The 19,779-nt window shown below is 49.5% G+C and overlaps 1 protein-coding gene across 1 annotated transcript in view; it reads left to right on the top strand.

Moving 5' to 3' along the window:
- Positions 1 to 19,779, top strand: part of LOC141988580 (uncharacterized) — a 186,393-nt gene that overhangs the window by 158,355 nt on the left and 8,259 nt on the right. Inside the window, exons 24-25 of the mRNA XM_074954423.1 lie at positions 1,102 to 1,134; positions 17,409 to 17,468. Of these exons, the coding sequence (XP_074810524.1) occupies positions 1,102 to 1,134; positions 17,409 to 17,468 (93 nt within the window). The remainder of the gene's footprint in view (positions 1 to 1,101; positions 1,135 to 17,408; positions 17,469 to 19,779) is intronic.

Below are 19,779 nucleotides of genomic sequence, written 5' to 3'. Positions count from 1 at the left end.
CCTTCCCACGGCTCAGCTGCGCCTTCCGGGGCTGGGGGCAGGGGCTTGGGGGAAGAGGAGGAGTAGAAGGTGGGGCCCCATGGTGAGGAGGGGCTAAGGCATATCACAGCCCCCCACTAGGAACCCTCATTATTGGACCCCGGCCCAAAGGGACCTCCCAAACTAGTGGTTCTTATGTGCCTCCCTTGAACGCATGAAGAAACAATGCCCTAAGTATGGTGAGTCCAAATACAATCCCTGATCCGTCCAGTCAATGTAGCCAGAGGGGGATCTCGTCAATTTTGTCAGCTCTGACCTCCTGCAGGAACACAAAGAGTTGATTAAACAGGCCAAGGTAAATGGTAACGTGTGCTGGGGTGGAGAGGCCCTGGAGCACGGATTTCCCTAGTCAGGAGGGATGTGATTAAGGAGGGTGATGTAATCCCAGGGGAGGAGGTAAAACTCTTGGCCTTGGGCAAATTTAGAGCAACGGTTCCTTTACTCCGCATTGAATTAGAAGGGAAGGTTTAGGGGGTACCCTGGGCTGGGATTGTGTCATTAGCAGGGGGATGCGAAGGCAGAATTAGGAGAAGGCCTGGTACACGCTGGGGCCCTGCTCATTGCCTCTAGCCTCAGGCTGGCTCCCGTATGGACCTTCCTGTCTCTCTGTCCTTACTCGTCATCTGAGCAGAGGGGATCTCCTCTATAAGCATCCCACCAACCATTCCCCAGAGCTGCCTGTGGAAGAGGGATTACAGGGAAGGGAGGGGACACAGGGAAAGGAAAGAGGAAACAGAAGGGGAGGAGGAAGCATAGAGTGGGGAGGAGGGAATACAGGTGGGGGGCACAGGGAGTGGGAGCAGGGAATAGAAGGAAGTGTAGCCTGGGATGGGGCAGGAGGGAATAGAGGGAGGGGAGGGGACACGGGAAGGGCGAGGAAGGATTAGGGTGGAGGAGGGGGCATGGGGAGGGGGAGGAGGGAATAGAGGGAAGGCTCATGGGGAGACTGGGGAGAACAATTACAATGAATAGAGATGAGGGGGTGCATTTGGAGGCTGCTGTGTTGTTTCAGTTGTTACTGTGGGTATGATTGTGTCCTGTGTCCCTTCTTTTGCCTTGTAGGAAACATCAGGACTTGACACTGCCATAACAATGGTAAGTAGCTGGACCTGGACTGGGAGTGTGTCGTTAGCAGGGGGATGCACAGGCAGAATTAGGAGAGGGCCGGGTACACGCTGGGGCCCTGCTCATTGCCTCCAGCCCCAGGCTGGCTCCCCTCTCTACCTCCTAAAAAAAACAACGAGGAGTCCGGTGGCATCTTAAAGACTAACAGGTTTATTTGGGCATAAGCTGAGAAACTGTGGAAAAGGCAGCGGATGCTGCTGACTTACACATGCAAGCGAGACCATTTATAGTGTGCAGGTCCCAAAGGGGAGGGCAAAAGCCTGGCATGAAAGGGGGGGCCCAGTTTGTTCCTGGGAAAGGGTGGGGGACGAAGCACCCACCACCCCAGTACCAGTCACCTCCTGGTAACCCTAATTATCAGGCCCAAGCCCAAGGGACAGCCCAAAAGAGTGTTTCTTACATGCATCCTGTGAACACATGAAGAAACAATATCCTAGGTATGGCGAGTCCCTGAGGTAAGTGGGAAAGCGGGATACCGGGAGGAAACACAGGCAGGAACGTCTGTGAGGGGAGGGCTCCTGCCTAACACTTAGAATGAGGGGCGATCAGCAGGTTATCTCAAGTGCTTATATATGAATGCACAAAGCCTTGGAAACAAGCAGGGAGAACTGGAGGTCCTGGTGATGTCAAGGAATTATGATGTGATTGGAATAACAGAGACTTGGTGGGATAACTCACATGACTGGAGTACTGTCATGGATGGTTATAAACTGTTCAGGAAGGACAGGCAGGGCAGAAAAGGTGGGGGAGTAGCACTGTATGTAAGGGAGCAGTATGACTGCTCAGAGCTCCGGTACGAAACTGCAGAAAAACCTGAGTGTCTATGGATTCAGTTTAGAAGTGTGAGCAACAAGAGTGATGTAGTGGTGGGAGTCTGCTATAGACCACCGGACCAGGGGGATGAGGTGGATGAGTCTTTCTTCCGGCAACTCGCAGAAGCTATTAGATCGCACGCCCTGGTTCTCATGGGTGACTTTAATTTTCCTGATATCTGCTGGGAGAGCAATACAGCGGTGCATAGACAATCCAGGAAGTTTTTGGAAAGCGTAGGGGACAACTTCCTGGTGCAAGTGCTAGAGGAGCCAACTAGGGGGGGAGCTTTTCTTGACCTGCAGCTCACAAACCGGGAAGAATTAGTGGGGGAAGCAAAAGTGGATGGGAATCTGGGGGGCAGTGACCATGAGTTGGTTGAGTTCAGGATCCTGACGCAGGGAAGAAAGGTAAGCAGCAGGATACGGACCCTGGACTTCAGGAAAGCAGACTTCGACTCCCTCAGGGAACGAATGGGTAGGATCCCCTGGGGGACTAACATGAAGGGGAAAGGACTCCAGGAGAGCTGGCTGTATTTCAAGGAAGCCCTGTTGAGGTTACAGGGACAAACCATCCCGATGAGTCGAAAGAATAGTAAATATGGCAGGCGACCAGCTTGGCTTAACGGTGAAATCCTAGCGGATCTTAAACATAAAAAAGAAGCTTACAAGAAGTGGAAGGTTGGACATATGACCAGGGAAGAGTATAAAAATATTGCTCGGGCATGTAGGAATGAAATCAGGAGGGCCAAATCGCACCTGGAGCTGCAGCTAGCAAGAGATGTCAAGAGTAACAAGAAGGGTTTCTTCAGGTATGTTGGCAACAAGAAGAAAGCCAAGGAAAGTGTGGGCCCCTTACTGAATGAGGGAGGCAACCTAGTGACAGAGGATGTGGAAAAAGCTAATGTACTCAATGCTTTTTTTGCCTCTGTCTTCACGAACAAGGTCAGCTCCCAGACTGCTGCGCTGGGCATCAGAGCATGGGGAGTAGATGGCCAGCCCTCTGTGGAGAAGGAGGTGGTTAGGGACTATTTAGAAAAGCTGAACGTGCACAAGTCCATGGGGCCGGACGAGTTGCATCCGAGAGTGCTAAAGGAATTGGCGGCTGTGATTGCAGAGCCATTGGCCATTATCTTTGAAAACTCGTGGTGAACGGGGGAAGTCCCAGATGACTGGAAAAAGGCTAATGTAGTGCCAATCTTTAAAAAAGGGAAGAAGGAGGATCCTGGGAACTACAGGCCAGTCAGCCTCACCTCAGTCCCCAGAAAAATCATGGAGCAGGTCCTCAAAGAATCAATCCTGAAGTACTTACATGAGAGGAAAGTGATCAGGAACAGTCAGCATGGATTCACCAAGGGAAGGTCATGCCTGACTAATCTAATCGCCTTCTATGATGAGATTACTGGTTCTGTGGATGAAGGGAAAGCAGTGGATGTATTGTTTCTTGACTTTAGCAAAGCTTTTGACACGGTCTCCCACAGTATTCTTGTCAGCAAGTTAAAGAAGTATGGGCTGGATGAATGCACTATAAGGTGGGTAGAAAGTTGGCTAGATTGTCGGGCTCAACGAGTAGTGATCAATGGCTCCATGTCTAGTTGGCAGCCGGTGTCAAGTGGAGTGCCCCAGGGGTCGGTCCTGGGGCCGGTTTTGTTCAATATCTTCATAAATGATCTGGAGGATGGTGTGGATTGCACCCTCAGCAAATTTGCGGATGATACTAGACTAGGAGGAGTGGTAGATACGCTGGAGGGTAGGGATAGGATACAGAGGGACCTAGACAAATTGGAGGATTGGGCCAAAAGAAATCTGATGCGGTTCAATAAGGATAAGTGCAGGGTCCTGCACTTAGGACGGAAGAACCCAATGCACCGCTACAGACTAGGGACCGAATGGCTAGGCAGCAGTTCTGCGGAAAAGGACCTAGGGGTGACAGTGGACGAGAAGCTGGATATAAGTCAGCAGTGTGCCCTTGTTGCCAAGAAGGCCAATGGCATTTTGGGATGTATAAGTAGGGGCATAGCGAGCAGATCGAGGGACGTGATCGTTCCCCTCTATTCGACATTGGTGAGGCCTCATCTGGAGTACTGTGTCCAGTTTTGGGCCCCACACTACAAGAAGGATGTGGATAAATTGGAGAGAGTCCAGCGAAGGGCAACAAAAATGATTAGGGGTCTGGAACACATGACTTATGAGGAGAGGCTGAGGGAACTGGGATTGTTAAGTCTGCGGAAGAGAAGAATGAGGGGGGATTTGATAGCTACTTTCAACTACCTGAAAGGTGGTTCCAGAGAGGATGGTTCTAGACTATTCTCAGTAGTAGAAGAGGACAGGACAAGGAGTAATGGTCTCAAGTTGCAGTGGGGGAGGTTTAGGTTGGATATTAGGAAAAACTTTTTCACCAAGAGGGTGGTGAAACACTGGAAGGGGTTACCTAGGGAGGTGGTAGAATCTCCTTCCTTAGAAGTTTTTCAGGTCAGGCTTGACAAAGCCCTGGCTGGGATGATTTAATTGGGGATTGGTCCTGCTTGGAGCAGGGGGTTGGACTAGATGACCTCCTGAGGTCCCTTCCAACCCTGATATTCTATGATTCTATGATTCTATGCTTCTATGATCCGTCCAGGTGAATGTAGCTACCCTTGAGTCAGAGATTTCAGTGGTGTGGGAGGGGTGCTAGTTAATTTTGTCAGCTAGAGGGAAACAAAGAGTTTATTAAACAGGCCAAGGTAAATGGTAACAAGTGCTGGGATGGAGAGACACTGGAGCATGGATTTCTCTAGTCAGGAGGGATGTGATTAAAGAGGGTGATATAATCCCAGGGGAGAAGGTAACACTCCTAGCGTTGGGCAATTTAGAAACACGACTTCTTTAGCCTGCCTTGAATTTCAGGGGAAGGTTTTGGGGCATACCTTAAATGTGGGGGCTCTGAAGAATTGACCAGCTGATGTATTAGTGGGAAATGCCATAATATCACTGTCCAAAGCTGTGAGTATTATGACCCATGGCAAGAGGGAATATGTCTCAGAGCTCCCAGAGATAAACCCAGAGGAGGGAGAGGCACGTAAGAGGGGAGAAGAGACCCCTTCACCCTTATCAGCAAAAAGTAGCGATATGTTTCCAGGGGAGGGGGATGAGGAGTCACTCCCCTTACCTGAGAGAGCTCTCCGTGCAAGCAAAAGCCAAATGGAATTTCCTGCAGAGCAAAGTGCGACCCGTCACTGGAAAGCAGAAGGGACGCCAGCCACAGTAATGCCCCAGAGAAAGAGAACAGGGGGAGGCTCTTGACAGAAGGAGGAAGGATTTATAGGGGATCCCCAATTGGGAAAAACAGAAGTTCTCTGGCACTGTGTCGGAAGCTGGTTTTAAATACGCCATCACTTCCTTTGAGTGTCCACTCAATGCCCATATTCCCTGAAAGGGGGACCAATCCCTCCCCCCTTATCAGCTTTGTCAGGTTTTATCTGGGGTCACTCTCCTTCCTGCTGTCTGGCCTAGGCACACTACAGTTTGCATTTGTCATGGCTCCCTATCAGATTTTACCCCTGCCCATTTCCTTCCGCAGGGAAGAGGGCGGCCATCACCCCTGTATCCCCAGCTAAATGTATATACAAGATTTACACAATCAGGTACGGACTACACATCACTACATGCAATTAATACAAAAGGCAGTCCAATGATTAGAGCCACATCTGCATCGGTGACAAGAACCAATTTTCCAATCATTAGGAATGTCACAGGGTCATATTCTCTTTAGGTTTCTGGTTTAGTGACCATATATGAGATTTTTTAATTCAACCGGACAATTCCCAGACAGACGGGCAAACAAACACACACCCCTTATTGTGGAATTAAGCCTGAGGGGACATAGCAATAATTCCGAGTAGACTACAGCAGTGGCTCTCAACCTTGCCAGACTACTATACCCCTTTCAGGAGTCTGATTTGTCTTGCGTACCTCCAGGTTTACTGCACTTAAAACCTACTTGCTTACACAATCAGACAAACATACAAAAGTGTCAGAGCACACGATTACTGACAAATTGTTGACTTTCTCATTGTTACCAATAATTATAAAATAAATTGATTGGAATATAAATATTGTACTTACATTTCAGTGAATAGGATATAGAGCAGTATAAAGAAGTCATTGTCTGTATGAAATTTTAATTTGTACTGACTTTGCTAGTGCTTCTTATGTAGCCTGTTGTAAGACGAGGCAAATATCCAGAGGAGTTGTTGTACCCCGTGGAAGACCTCTGGTTGAGGTGCCGCTCGTTGAGAACCACTGAACTACATGACCAGGATGTAGAAATGATCCCAAAGTCAAGTTTTAGGCCAGATCTATTCTAAACAATAAAGTTGAGCCTGTTACATAGATCAGGGGCATGAAAAATCCTCACCCCTCGGTGATGTCGTTAAACCGACACACCCCCGACTGCCTCTCAGAGAGGTGGATTAACCACAGTGACAGGAGAGCCCCTGTAGTGAGTGTCTACACTGAAGCATTACAACGGTGCCTCTGCTGGTTTAAGTGTAGATGTAGCTAAACCCAATAAATTCACAGTCCAGGTTGCACTTAGCACAACCAGAACACGGTAAGGTCTGGAATGCACAGCCAGGGCCTGCAGAACAGATGGAAGGGGGGGGGGGCGACGTGTGTGAGAGGGAGGACGGGGGAGGAGGAGGAGGCATTATCCAGATGATCGGTATTTTTTCCGACACTGCTATTTCTGTCCTAGTACAGACTTCGCTAGCGCCTGGATTGTCCATATACGCATGTCTTGCCCCAGTTAAGTTCTTGCCTTACATTTCTGTGAGGCTGGAGAGAGGAAGAGTATTGTTCAATGACTAGTGAGTGGTGAACAGGGGGAGCGGGTGGGGCTACAGCAGGGGAGGAGGGACAGAAAGACAGGTAGAAGTGGGAGGGAAGCCTGTGTGTGAAGGGAGGTGAAGGGGGAGGGGAGGATATTTGTACTGGGGAGGGGATCGTGTGTGTGAGGGCATGGAGGGTGGAGGGAGCACATGGGGCATCAGTGGGAGAGGAGTCCGTGTTTGAGGGATGTAAGGGGGACGGGAGTGGGAAGGGAGGGGAATGGAGCACCTTTGTTCTTGATTGGGGGAAAGGGGGTCTGAGGATGGGTGGCATGGTGGGGAGTGCTTGTGTTTAGAGGGGTGTGATGGGGTCATGAGAGAGAGTTTGAGGGGGTGGGAGTGTTGGAAGCGTGGGAGTTGGAGAGAGATGATGTAGTTATTCTGTGATTTCCCACCCCCTCTCCTCCTCATGAGGGCAACACTGGTCATCAAGGGCTTCTGTGATCCGTTCCTATCTGGTACTGAAGGAAACGTGTCCCATTCCTGGCAGTCTGTTTCCCTTCGCTTAGGCCGTTCTCAGGGCTGGGACTGCAGATCTGGTTTCTTGCTGATGGGAAGGGAGGCCTGATTGGGTGAACTCCCCCAGGTTAGTGTAGACGGAATCTTCCTACACGTTCAACAGGGGGAATACTAGGATCCCAGCTGTATCCTCGTCACCTTGCCTCTCTTTCCTCTTCTGGAGGTGCAGGTTGTCTGGGTGATCCTGGCCTGTACCCAGGAAAGGCAATTCCATTCTATGTCTCCTGACGTCCCCACTGGGCATCGGATCAGGTTTTGTTTTCCCAGTGAGGCCTTGTCTGTGCCTGGAGATGTTATTTCATTTACTCACAGGATGAGGGCTCAGCAGTTTGGGCAGCTGTGACTTGCCAGTCACCTGGGGGAGTGTTGCTGAGCATTGACAAGGGAAAAGAAGGCTTACACCAACTTAGGTCTTGAGAAGAGAGGGCTGCCCTGGAGTAGTCTCTTCATGTGGCCCTGCTGATCCAAGAAGCCTGGTTCCCAAACATTGTTTTATTGCTGTGCTGAGTTCCCCTCAGTGTGGGGGTTTGGTACATCAGCCACCTCTTGTGCGCTCTCTGGGAAAATTGCTCTTTGAGTTATTATCTGGACCGTGGCCCCACTGTTTCGGAGGTGTCCTTCCTCTCTCATAATGGGGATGCCGATAGTAACCATTGTGTTCCCTTCAAAGAGACCTATCCCCATAGGCTTTATGTTTACCCAGAATATCACAGCTGGGCTCCCCTTTCCCCTCTCTGTTTGTTTCTCCCTTATTGAGGGGCTGTCAGAGAGCCTCAGTGGGTCACAACTGAGAATACCAGCTTCTGGACAAACTGCTGAGAAATGGGACAGACTCACCACGAACTGGTGGTTATTCTTCTGTAAGATATTCCAAAACAGTAACATAAGTAAACTTCGGTCTCACCACACGGGCTAACAAGAAGTCAGAAATGCAGCCTCCTTGGGTATTCCAGTCCTTGTTTCACCACCCAGACACCAGCTTTATGATGAGTAGTTATTTAAAACCAGTTTCATCAAAAAAAGGGTTCTTCTGATCCCCAAGGACCACCCACGTGCCCAGGTCAATGTATAATTCAGATCTTACTCAATAATCACACTGTTGCCAATCCTGTAGTATCTAACATCTAAAGGTTTATTTATGAGAGAAAAGAATAAGGAGAGATTTAAAATGGTGAAAGGAATCCAATACATGCTGTAACAGTCCTCACTTGGGGACAGTGGCCTAGTGGTCACAGCTGCAATCCCTGAGTGCCAAGGGGGCTGTGGGGAGGGGATCCCAGGCCCTCCTACTCCACCAGGCTCTGACCCAGGGCCTTTTGGGCTACCTGTAGCCTGGCAACCAAGGCTGCTTAAAGCTGTCCTCCCTGGGCCTCTTCCTCTCATCCAACTGCCTCAGGTCAGCTTAGTCCAAGGCTTTCCCCTGGTGGGGAAACCCAAACCACACTAATAAGAGGGGGTTTCCACCAGGGTCCACAGGATACTTCCCTCTCTGGGGTAGGTCCTCCCTTCCCTCAGTCAGGGCCCCTTTGGGCAGCGGTGTCAGAGCTTTAAGGCTTCTTGCTGCACGGCTGGGGCTCTGAGCTACAGGTCTGCTCACCTCCAGCTCTGCCACCCAAATGAGCAAATTCCCTGCCTTTTAATTCCTCCAGCAGATGGAACATTTGATGTGGGTGTGGCAGGGCGGGGCTGGCTGATACCAAAATAATCCGTTAACCCTTGTTGCATGGTGTGGGGTGTGTACATCCCATCACACATACACTCATTGTAAAGTTCTGTTATCAGGTTTGAAGCAGCAATGGAATAAACTGCTGGCTTTTATGACTTCCAAAAGCTTGGAAGGTCCTCAATCCATTGGTTGTCACACTCCTTTTATTATAAGTCCGTAGTCACAAGGTCAGAGCAGGAAAGAAGCAAAATGGAGATGCTTCCAGGGCCTTTTCTACTTTCCCTCATATGGCGGTGCTCTCAGCCTTAGTTTGTGGGAAAGTACAGGCACAAGATGGAGTTCAGAGTCACATAAGCTGGCCACATGACCCTGCATGCTTCCATGAGTCATAGCAGAAGCCATTACCCTTATTCTCGCTAAAACGTCCACAGGAAAGTCTATCAGGTGGGGATAAGCTGCTTCTATGGCCCATTGTGTTTCTTAATGGACTATCTGCTTAAATGGTCCACTCACAATGTGCTGGCTAGACTGGATGTAAACTACCTTGTGGGTGTTACCACAGGAGTAAACACATTTGAAATACAGGTGCATAGTCAATATTCATAACTTCAGCTACAACAATACTTCAGGCCTACAGGGAGGGTAATCATATTCAGCAAATCATAACTTTTCCAGTGAAACGGTACATGACATACTTTGGATAAGATTGGTTGCAATTCTATAGCAGAGGTAGCAACAAAGACAAACATTCCCTGAAGACTAACTTTTAATCAATAACATCACAGGGGCATACAAAATTCCTTGCCCTTCCACTGGTTGGTCAGGCTGAGTTGATGACTGTGTTTGTCCATGTCACTCAGCAGTTAGTGTACAGGGAACCCCTAGAAAGGGGTGTATCTGTTGAGAGCTGCGTGGGGGCAGCTGCCTGCAGGCCCAGGCGAGAAGTAGGAGTCCCTAGATTGGAAGCACACGCTGAAGTATTAGGAAGAGGCTCTGGGGCCTCCTGGTGAGGGACAGAGACAGATACATCTGTTGACTGAGAGCCTGCACCAATAACCATGGATTAGTAGCCAGAGTGGGTGCCCATGGGCTCTTTGCATGAGGGGCAGGGGACCACTGAGGAGAGACAGGGCCCTGCTCACCCTGACATGGTGAAGTAATGCATTGTTTATAATGGCCAGTGGGGGTGTAACGATGCTGGTTCTGGCAGGACCCAACTGAGAGTGCCAATTCAGGACAAATTGCTTCAAGCAGGGCAGTTACAGTCCAAGGCTGGGGTTTTTCCACCTCTAAGGCAAACCAAACCAGCCAGACAGAGAGGACTTTGGTTTTACCCCACTGGCTAACCACAAGTCGCACAAGCAATTCCCTTAGACACTCCAGTTTCCCAGTATCACCACCAGTGCCAGTCGTTATGTGGACGAATGGTTATGAAAATCAATACCCCAGTAAAAGAAAAGAGGTTCTCTCGCTCCCAGAGGACCAAGCCCCAAACCCAGGTCAATATACAAATCAGATCTTACCCACAAATCACGCTGTTGCCAATCCTTTAGAATCTAAAATCTAAAAGTTTATTCACAAAAGGAAAAAGATATAGATGAGAGCAAGAATTGGTTAAATGGAATCGATTACATACAGTGAAGGCAAAGTTCTTGGTTCAGGCTTGCAGCAGTGATGGAATAAACTGCAGGTTCAAATCAAGTCTCTGGAGAACATCCACAGCTGGGATGCATCTTTCAGTCCTTGGTTCAAAGCTTCAGTGTAGCAAAGTCCCTCCAGAGGTATGGAGTAGGACTGAAGACAAGAAGGAGAAGAGGCATCAGCCTTTTATCGTCTTTTCCAGGGGTAAGAACACCTCTTTGTTCTTACTGTGGAAAATTACAGCAAAATGGAGTTTGGAGTCACATGGCCAAGTCCCTGCATACTTTGCTGAGTCACAAGGTGTGTCTGCCTTCTCTCAATGGGTCAGCTGTATCGCTGATGGTCCTTAATGGCCATCAAGCAGGCTAGGCAGAGCTGACACCAACTTGTCTGGGGTGTCACCCAGAAGCATAGGATAAGTTTGAAATACAGACAGTATAGAGCCAATGTTCATAACTTTAAGTACAAAAATGATACACACGTATAGACAGCATAATCATAACCAGCAAACCATAACCTTATTTTAGACAACTTATTTGACCCCCTTTGTATAAGATTTGGTGCCACTACAGGATCTTAGTTGCAACCATGTTCTATATGTTACCAGTTCAAGTCAATAATGTGACGGGAGGGATACATTGGGGAGGGAATGCCCACCAGAGGATAGTGGGGATATGTTAGGGGGGTGAAGTCCCAGTCGGGGAGGGGGAATGCAGCCGGGGGGGATCAGGCATAGGTGTAGTTTGACTTCTATTTTGGGTGGGTAGGGGCCAGCGGGGCTCAAGCAAGCTCCGTAGGGTGGTGACTGGGGACGGACAACCACCTCCACCCTCTGACTCATCTCAGCAGGCCAACCGCCTGCCTGGGTTGTGTGTGGGGGCGCTACCAAAAAATTATACCTCAAGGGGAGGGGGCGGGGACTCAGCTCCAAAAGTTTGCAGACAGCTCAGGGTGCGGGGGGAGAGGGGTAACCAGGGACTTTGTGTGGGCAGGGGCGTAGCTCAGGGTGCAGAGAGGGGGTTGCTCAGGGTGCTGGGACAGGGTAGCTCAGGGCGCAGGAAAGGGGGAGCTAGAGGCTGTGTGCCCAGAGGGCTCCCCTGCCATCTCTGTTCCTTGAGGGCTCTGCCAGCCACGGAGCTGTGTCCCCCCACCCAGCTGGCTCTTACTGGCTGTATGAGCAAAGGGAACTGGGAGCTGAGAAGCAGATTCAGCCCCCTGCTCGAGCCTCAGCAGAAGATGAGGGAACTCCATGGCTGCCTGCTCCATGGCACCAGCCAGAGCAGCAGCTGTTCCGCACTGCCCAGCTCTAGCTTCCTACCTCCGACCTAGCCAGGGGGCTGGAGTGGAAGGGCAGGGGTGTGGAGCTGCCCTGGGACTGCCCTGCTTTTGCACTGTAGTCTTTTTGGGGGGACAACACCCTTGTGTCCCCCCAACTCTGACCTTGGGCTCAGGGCTTCTGCCCCCGGGGAGCACCGGGCTCGGGGCTCTGGAATTCAGCCCTGCTGTTCCCGGCTTCAGCCCCTCCCATGTACCTGGTCACCGCTGAGCTGGGGTCGGGGAACAGGGGGAGCCTGTCTGTGCAGCTACCTCTGGGTCCGGGATGGGAGCTGCCAGCAGCTGCTACTGTCGGAACAAGCGTTCAGGCTGGTGAGTGCTCTGCTCAGAGACAGTTCGCTGACACCCTCACTCCCCCAACACACACACTGTCTCACACAGTCCCCAACGCACACAGAGTCCCTCTCTCACACTCCCCATCACACATACTGGCTCCGTCACACTCCCCCAACACAGAAACAGTCTGTCCCCATCACACACTCCCCCACACACAGTCTCTCTCACACTCACAGTCTCTCTTACACACTCTGTCACACACACTCCCCCAACACACACACACTTCCCGCCAACATCCAGAAATATTTAAACGGTATTCTATTATTGTTTTACAATGTGATTAAAACTGATTAATCGTGGCTACATTTTTTAATATGATGAATAATCACAATTTTTTTAAGTGTTTGACGGCCCTAGTTTAGATTAATCCAGTTTCTCTGCCTGGTTCATTTTGGCAGTTCCTCAACTCCTCCGAACTGGTCGTTCACTTTTCACACACTAAGGCAGCGTTTCCCAACTCGTGTGCCATGTCACCCTGGTGTGCCGTCAGGCCCGAACAGGTGTGCTGCAGAATTTTTAGAAAAGGTACATGTGAGAGCAAGGTGAGGAAAGTCACCTTCTGATTGGCTATCTGCCTCACTGCCCCTCCTCCTCTGGGGGTGGAGCAACCAATCAGAGCTCAATCTCCCTTTCTCCCCCCATCCCTGCCTGTGTGAGCAATGGGTCGGCTCCTCTGCCCCTCCCCTTCCCTCCGGCAGCTGCCAGCCGGGAGCCGGGGGAAGAGCCCCGGGAGCTCAAGGTGAGCCGTGGCTGGGAACCACTGCACGAAGGAAGGATTTTCTTCATTATGACACTTTGCAGCCCTGTTTCTGTCCTAGCCACACCTGGGGCAGAAGAAGACGTGTCCTTTCCCTTTTTACTCGGCTCACGACGCTCTTGCTTGGACAGTGCATCTGCCACAACCTTTTCCTTTCCGTTAATATGTACAAGTGCAGGAATAGGACATCAAGATACCCTCTTGCTTCCTTTCCTCCTTCCTTTCCAGGTGTTTTAAAACTTTCTCTGCAGCCTCTCTGAGTTTATTCTCTCTCTGTCTGTAACAGGCTGAAAGGCTTTTGTTTTCTCAGCTGTTCTACAGCCTCTCTCGCTTTGTTCTTGTTTAACTCCCCGCCGCCCCACCCCCGCTTTATTTTCTCTACAATCACATTCTGTTACTAAATATTTAATATTCAAAAAAACATAATAATTTTTCAGTCATTAGTTGAAACTAAACCTAAATGCATAAACACAATTTTTGTCTAAAAAGACCTGTTAACATATTTCCAGCTTACCACTGTATTCCTCTTCCCCAATCTCATTTAAAATGTGTAAAAAGCCTTTTTTCTTCTAACCTTTACAATGGCTCTCGATGTGAGAGACACACGCACACAAGCAGTCCTAATGTTCCCCATAAAAATATAAAATTCATTCAGAATGGCCATCAGACCTAAAGTGCACGGTCCAAAAATGAGAGTGGAGGGAAGGACATAAACCAAAAAGGGAGTATTACAATCTGTCAATATTATATGGTGAGGCAAGGTATAGAGGTCTTTATTACTATTAGGAAGGGCCACATCTCCATTGGTCGCAATTACAATCTTCATATCATTACGAACGTCACATGGTCACAGTCTCATTAGGTGTCTGGTTTAGTGAGCATGGATAAGATGTTTAGTTCAGCAACCAAGGCACTTCCCAGAGTAAAAACGTTGTGTCTGTGGCGTTATGGCTGAGGGGACATAGCTAATTCTGAGTAAATTACATTACCAGGGTGTGAAAAGGAGCCCAAAGCCAAGTGTTAAAAACCCATGAAAAGAGTCCAGGGTGGTACGCAGAGCACAACCCAGACACGGTAAAGTCTGGCAATGCATAGCCAGGGTGTGCAGAACAGATGAAAGCAGCAGAGCCTGAGAGAGAGGGAGAGAGGAGAGAGAGAGTGTGTGTGCGCGCGCTTGGGCGGGCACAGGAGGGAAATGGCCTTTGCTGTCTCTCCTTCTCTCTTGCTTCTTTCTATTAAGCCCCTTTTGAAAAAATCACGAGGTCCCATCAATGTGAAGGTTCAAGATCCAAAGGACGCAGGGAACTAATACTGACAGTGCTGTGATGGTCCATAGCACAGAGCTGGGAGGCCAGTCTCTCACTCTGCATGAAACCTGCTTCCTTAATATACACCTCATCTCAACTGATTTTCCCTCCATAGCTGAGCAGTTCAGTTGATTTCGAAAGCAGCCCACTGCTGTGTAAACATGAGTGTTATAACTTCCTATCTGCCAATATCCACTGCACTAATGGCATAGTCTGATGATGAATGAATGGGGAAAGGGAAACTCAGACAGAGGAGATGGCCTGATGAGAACAAACACAATCAAACGGAAAGGGAGTGAGATGAAAAAGTATAAATTCTACATTTGTTGAGTGGGAGGGGAGCCTGTGAGATGCGGCGGGGGCGCTCTGATACAGCAGGGGGAGTCACTGTCCGTCAGGGACTGAGGTGATACCGGAGGAGGAGTGGGGATACAGCCGGAGGAGAGGGGATTCAGTAGTTGCAGTGTCATCAATAGAGATTATATGGTTAACTTGTATTTTTGTCTTTAATTATATACAATGTTCAACATTACAGCCAAAGGAGAGTTGGAAACTTCGAGTGGGAAACTATTATTTGAATTCTGAGTGATGCAATTTACTCCTCAATCCCCCGCTCCCCCGACACCCCCATGTCTTCTCTGTCCTGCCCTGGCTGTTGAGTTGACCTCATACCATTGCTAGGATAAATATATTGGGCCGGGGGGGGGGGGGAGGATGGCGGTTGCTGCGATTATTTACATGACTGAAAGTCTGTCTGTGAGATGAGCATAGAATCTCACAAAGAACTGCCCAGTTCCAAAATGGCCGTCATCTCTCACTGTTTGCAAAGAGAGTGAAGCCAGGCTGCCTTGGAGGAGATGGTGGTGTCCTTTGCTTCTGGTAGACAGAGACACCTGGTCTAAGGGACCTGTGCTTAAAAGGTTTCAAATTATTCCAGAAGCATCTCATCTAAAGTTTAGAAACCTCAAAAAACTTGATAAGTCACAGGGAATATGTTCATAAACTGGGGGACCACTTGAGAAAATGGATCAAAAGGAAAGGGGCCTTATGATCAGTTGGTAGATCGAATTGCTCAGGAGCAGTTCTCTGATGTCTGCTCTGGTGAGCTGAGGGCAGTGATGTGGGAAAAGTCCCAGAAACTGTGGAAAAGGCAGCTGCTGCCACTGATTTATACATGCAAGTGAGACCATCTACAGTGTGCAGGTCCCAAAGGGAACAGCAAAAGCCTGGCGTGAAAGGGGCCCCCCAGTTGGTTCCTGGGGAAGGACGGGGGGGACTAAGCACCCACCACCCCAGGACCAGTCACCTCCTGATAACCCTAATTAACCCCAGCCAAAAGGGACGGCCCAAAATAATGTTTCTTATGTGCATCCCTTGTTCACATGAAGAAACAGTGTAATAAGTATAAGAAGTGCCAGTACAATTCCTGATCCATCCATGTTAATATAGTAACATGTATAGTAATATAGTAAATATAGTCAAATCAGAGCCTTCACTGGTGCCAGAGAAAAATCCAGTTAATTTTGTCAGCTCTGACCTCCTGGAGGGACACAAAGAGTTTATGAAACAGGCCAAGGGAAATGGTAACATGTACTGGGGTGGAGAGACACTGGAGCAGGGATTTCTCTAATCAGGAGGGCTGTGGTTAAGGAGGGTGATGTAATCCTAGGGGAAGAGGTAACACTCCTGGCCTTGGGAAAATATAGAACCAAGGTTCCTTTAGCCTGCATTGAATTAGAGGGGAAGGTTTAGGGGATACCTTAAATGTCCGGATTCTTGTGAATTTACCAGCTGATGTATTGGTGGGAAAGGCCATAATATTACTTCCCAGAGCTGTGAGCATTGTGACCCATGGCAAGAGGGAATATGTTCCAAAGTTCCCAGAGATAAACGCAGAGCAGGGAGAGGCAGCTGAGAGGGGAGAAGAGACCCCTGCACCCTTATCACCAGAAAGTAGCGATGTGTCTCCAGGGGAGCGGGAGGGGGAGTCGCGCCTCTTACCTGAGAGAGCTCTCAGTGCAAGGAAAAGCCAAATGGAGTTTGCTGCAGAGGAAAGTGCGACCCCTCACTGGAAAGCAGAAGGGAGGCCAGCCACAGTTGTGCCCCAGAGAGAGAGAACAGGGGGACGCTTTTTATAGACGAGGGAAGGATTTACAGGGGATCCCCAGTTGGAAAAAGCAGAAGTCCTGGGGAGTCTTACAAACAGTTGGTTGTGCCCTCACAGCAGCATGCAGAGTTAATGTTACTACCACGATTGTCGTTTTGCTGGTCACCTGGGAACAGAGGGTCCATGACAGGCTAAAGAAAAGTTTCTATTGGCCCAATATAAAAAATGAAGTAAATCAGTGTAGCGGTGAGAGACGTCAGGTCCTGCCATGGAATCACTGGGTAACTGCCTCAGGAAGTGGCCGATGGCCCTTGAGATTTCTCCACTGGCTCCCCTGCATCCCATGAAATACTCCTCTGTCTTGGTGCTCAGGAATTCCTTCAGGGTGTCTGGCACCTGCAACTGCCTCCCAGTCCCTTGAAACCCAAATTATGTGGGATTTCCCTGTTTCCATCTTCTTCTGTGTCTCCCCCACTAGTCCCTAGCGACCCGACATGGACCTTCTCAGAGATCCCATAAGCTGTGAGGGGTCACATGACTGTTTGTATCCTGCACTTCTTCCCTCTCACCTCTGACAATTCTCAGCCCTGAGGTCGTGGCCCAGCATCCGGAGGGGCAGGTTTTCAGAAGCATTTTCAGTGCTGTTTCCCCACCCATCCCAGCGTCTGAGAATCTGACCTGCCCCCTACGGGACCCAGCCTCCCCACACAAGGCCTGAGCTGCATGGCCTGTCGCCCCTCCTTTGAAAATCCTCCTGCCACAAGAACTGAGAGTGGAGCAGCTCTGATTATATTTTGATGGCAGATACCGCTCTCCTCAGCAACTCACACATACTCACATGAAGGCTTATCCTCACTGCTCTAATAATTGAATCATGTGCATCTCTTTCATTCTCACAGATCAGAGAAGCTCCGGAGCAAGAGAATATAAATAAAGAGGAGAAGGAAAGTTTGGAAGAGGTTAGTGTGCATTCCTATAAACTGGGGTTAACAAGAGACTAGAATGAGAGCCTGGAGCTGAAGTAGTTCACAGCGCTGTAACTCTCTGATTCACCTTTCCCCATGAAATGACAATGTATACTCATTGATCGTGGGGAAATCCACGCAGTGCACAATTTCCAGACAATTCCCATGGGTTTCTTTTCAGTGTAATCCTAACCAGGAAAGGACAGAAATGAGAGGTCGGGGTCTACCATGCTATTTTAACTCTATCCTTGAACAAAGCAGTAAACAAACAACCTTTTCTATCCATAACAATCCGGGTCATCTCACCAGGGACAAACCAGATCCTGTGTGTGACCTCAAATGGGAGGAACCTTCCCCTCCCAGTAACTGTAGTTGTGCTGACTCTGGCCTCCTTTATGGCCATTCCCAGGGCCAGCTGGGGTCAGTCACTGTGCAGAGAAAGTGCTTTGAGGTGGGCTGTGCACGCTGAGACGGGGGAAATGAGGCCTTGGGCAATGCAAAGGATTGGGACCTTTAGCTGGCTGGATGCCACAAGCAAACTCTGAGTCAAGGTGAAATGAAGAATCTGCTGTCCTTGAGCCCCTCAGTTCCTTCTCTGCCATGGTTAGGTGTGACAGCAGGATCTTCAGTGCCAGGCTTCATCTCACACCAAGCCTGTTGTAGAGTATCCTTGTACAAACTCTGTTGGTCTTAATATTGGCTAGTTTATTATTGTAGATTTCATTAATTTGTCTGCACTGTAGCACAGTTCTCTTCCTGGAGCAGCTTCACCTCTATGCTAGGCATAATGCCGTGCCCAGGGCCCCAAGAGGTGTTCCTCGTGCCCTTCTATGTTCCTGAAATCTGATCCACAGGCTCTCTGTCTGCCCTCTCTTGGCAAAGGCCGCTTGCCCGATCCTGCACAGCCTGGGCCTGGAAACACAGACAGAGCTAGCATCAAGCCTTTCTCTTGAAGAAGGCTTTCAAAGCCAAACCCTTGGATCTGTCCAAAGCAGGAGGTCTGGGATCCGTGCAGGGCTATAAAGGACCTGTTTTGGCACCCGAGTCCTCCTGTGGAAGGAAAGTGAAAGGACAGGAGCCTGGACATGGAAAGTGAAAGGACATACTTCCACTATGGCCACGGCACAGAGGACGTCAAACACACTCTTGGTGAGTGTGGTGCTGAGGTGCCCGTGGAGCTGGACAGTTGGGCTCCTCGCCATCCCAGAAGATTGTGAAGATGAGCCTGGATCTGGGTGTGGGTGGAAGGAATGGGAATAAAAACTGAACATAAATGAATTAGCCATCATCTGGGCCTTGAACCCATTCCTGCCTGAGATCAAAGACCACAGGGTACATTTTCTAATGGACAGCACAGTGGTGATGTATCATGCAAGCAACCCGAGTGGAGCAGGTTGTGTAGAGAAGTGTATCCTGGACCTAAATTGTCTAAAGCAGGTAAAAGTCCTCCTCAGCCTATAATATAAAATTCTGTAGGAAATAAGGAAAAATTGGAGACAGACAGACTGGTACAAAGTGGATGTTGTGACCCGTGGTGCCCAGTAAAGCCCACACTGAAATGCCAAGGTCAGGGCAGGCAGAAAAAGGAGAGCAGATTCTCTCAAACCTGGTGGTTAACACTGCAGTTAGATTCACCGACCAGTTACAAATTGTGCTCCTGATTCCCCCTACCCCGCCCCCCACTGGTTATCAAGAAGCAAAAAAGAAATCACACAGCCCCATTTATTGCAGTCCAGTTCTCTGGCTCCCAGTCAGCACCTAGGTCCAGTAAAGTGAGGAGTTATTTACAGCTCTGTTCACTATATAAAATATTCTTCTGATCCCAAAGGGCCAGCCATATTAATATTAGTTTGGATTTTACCCAAAATACCACACTGCCAGCCAATCCTCTAGTATCTAAAGCTAAAGATTTATTAAAAAAGAAAAGAAATGAAAGAGAAGAGAGTTGTTAAATGATCAAAACAATCAGATACGCTCTCACACCTGAGTTTGCAACAGCCTGGGATATTCAACAGTGGCCCTGCCTTGAACTAACGAAGGGCCCTTTCCTCTGCCCTGTGGAATTCCCTTCAGATACAGCTGAGTTGGGAAGTGTCCAGAATCACCCTCCCCCGTCTCTCCCCGGTGTCCCTCAGGGAAATGTCGGCAGGGCCAAAATCCCCCACACGGGGCCCTGCCCGCGCCAAAGCAGCAGCAGCACCACACGCTGCACAGGGAAGGCCTGGGAGCTGCCGGAGCCGCTCTGTGTGCGGCGGGGAGGGAGCGGGGGGGGAGGCAGAAACGGCTGGGCTGGGCTGCCCTCCCC

The sequence above is a fragment of the Natator depressus genome, chromosome 6, assembly GCF_965152275.1.
Source record: "Natator depressus isolate rNatDep1 chromosome 6, rNatDep2.hap1, whole genome shotgun sequence".
NCBI classification, from domain to species: Eukaryota; Metazoa; Chordata; order Testudines; family Cheloniidae; genus Natator; species Natator depressus.
The sequence above is the reverse complement of the archived record's forward strand: the minus strand, read 5'-3'. Positions and strand labels throughout refer to the sequence as shown.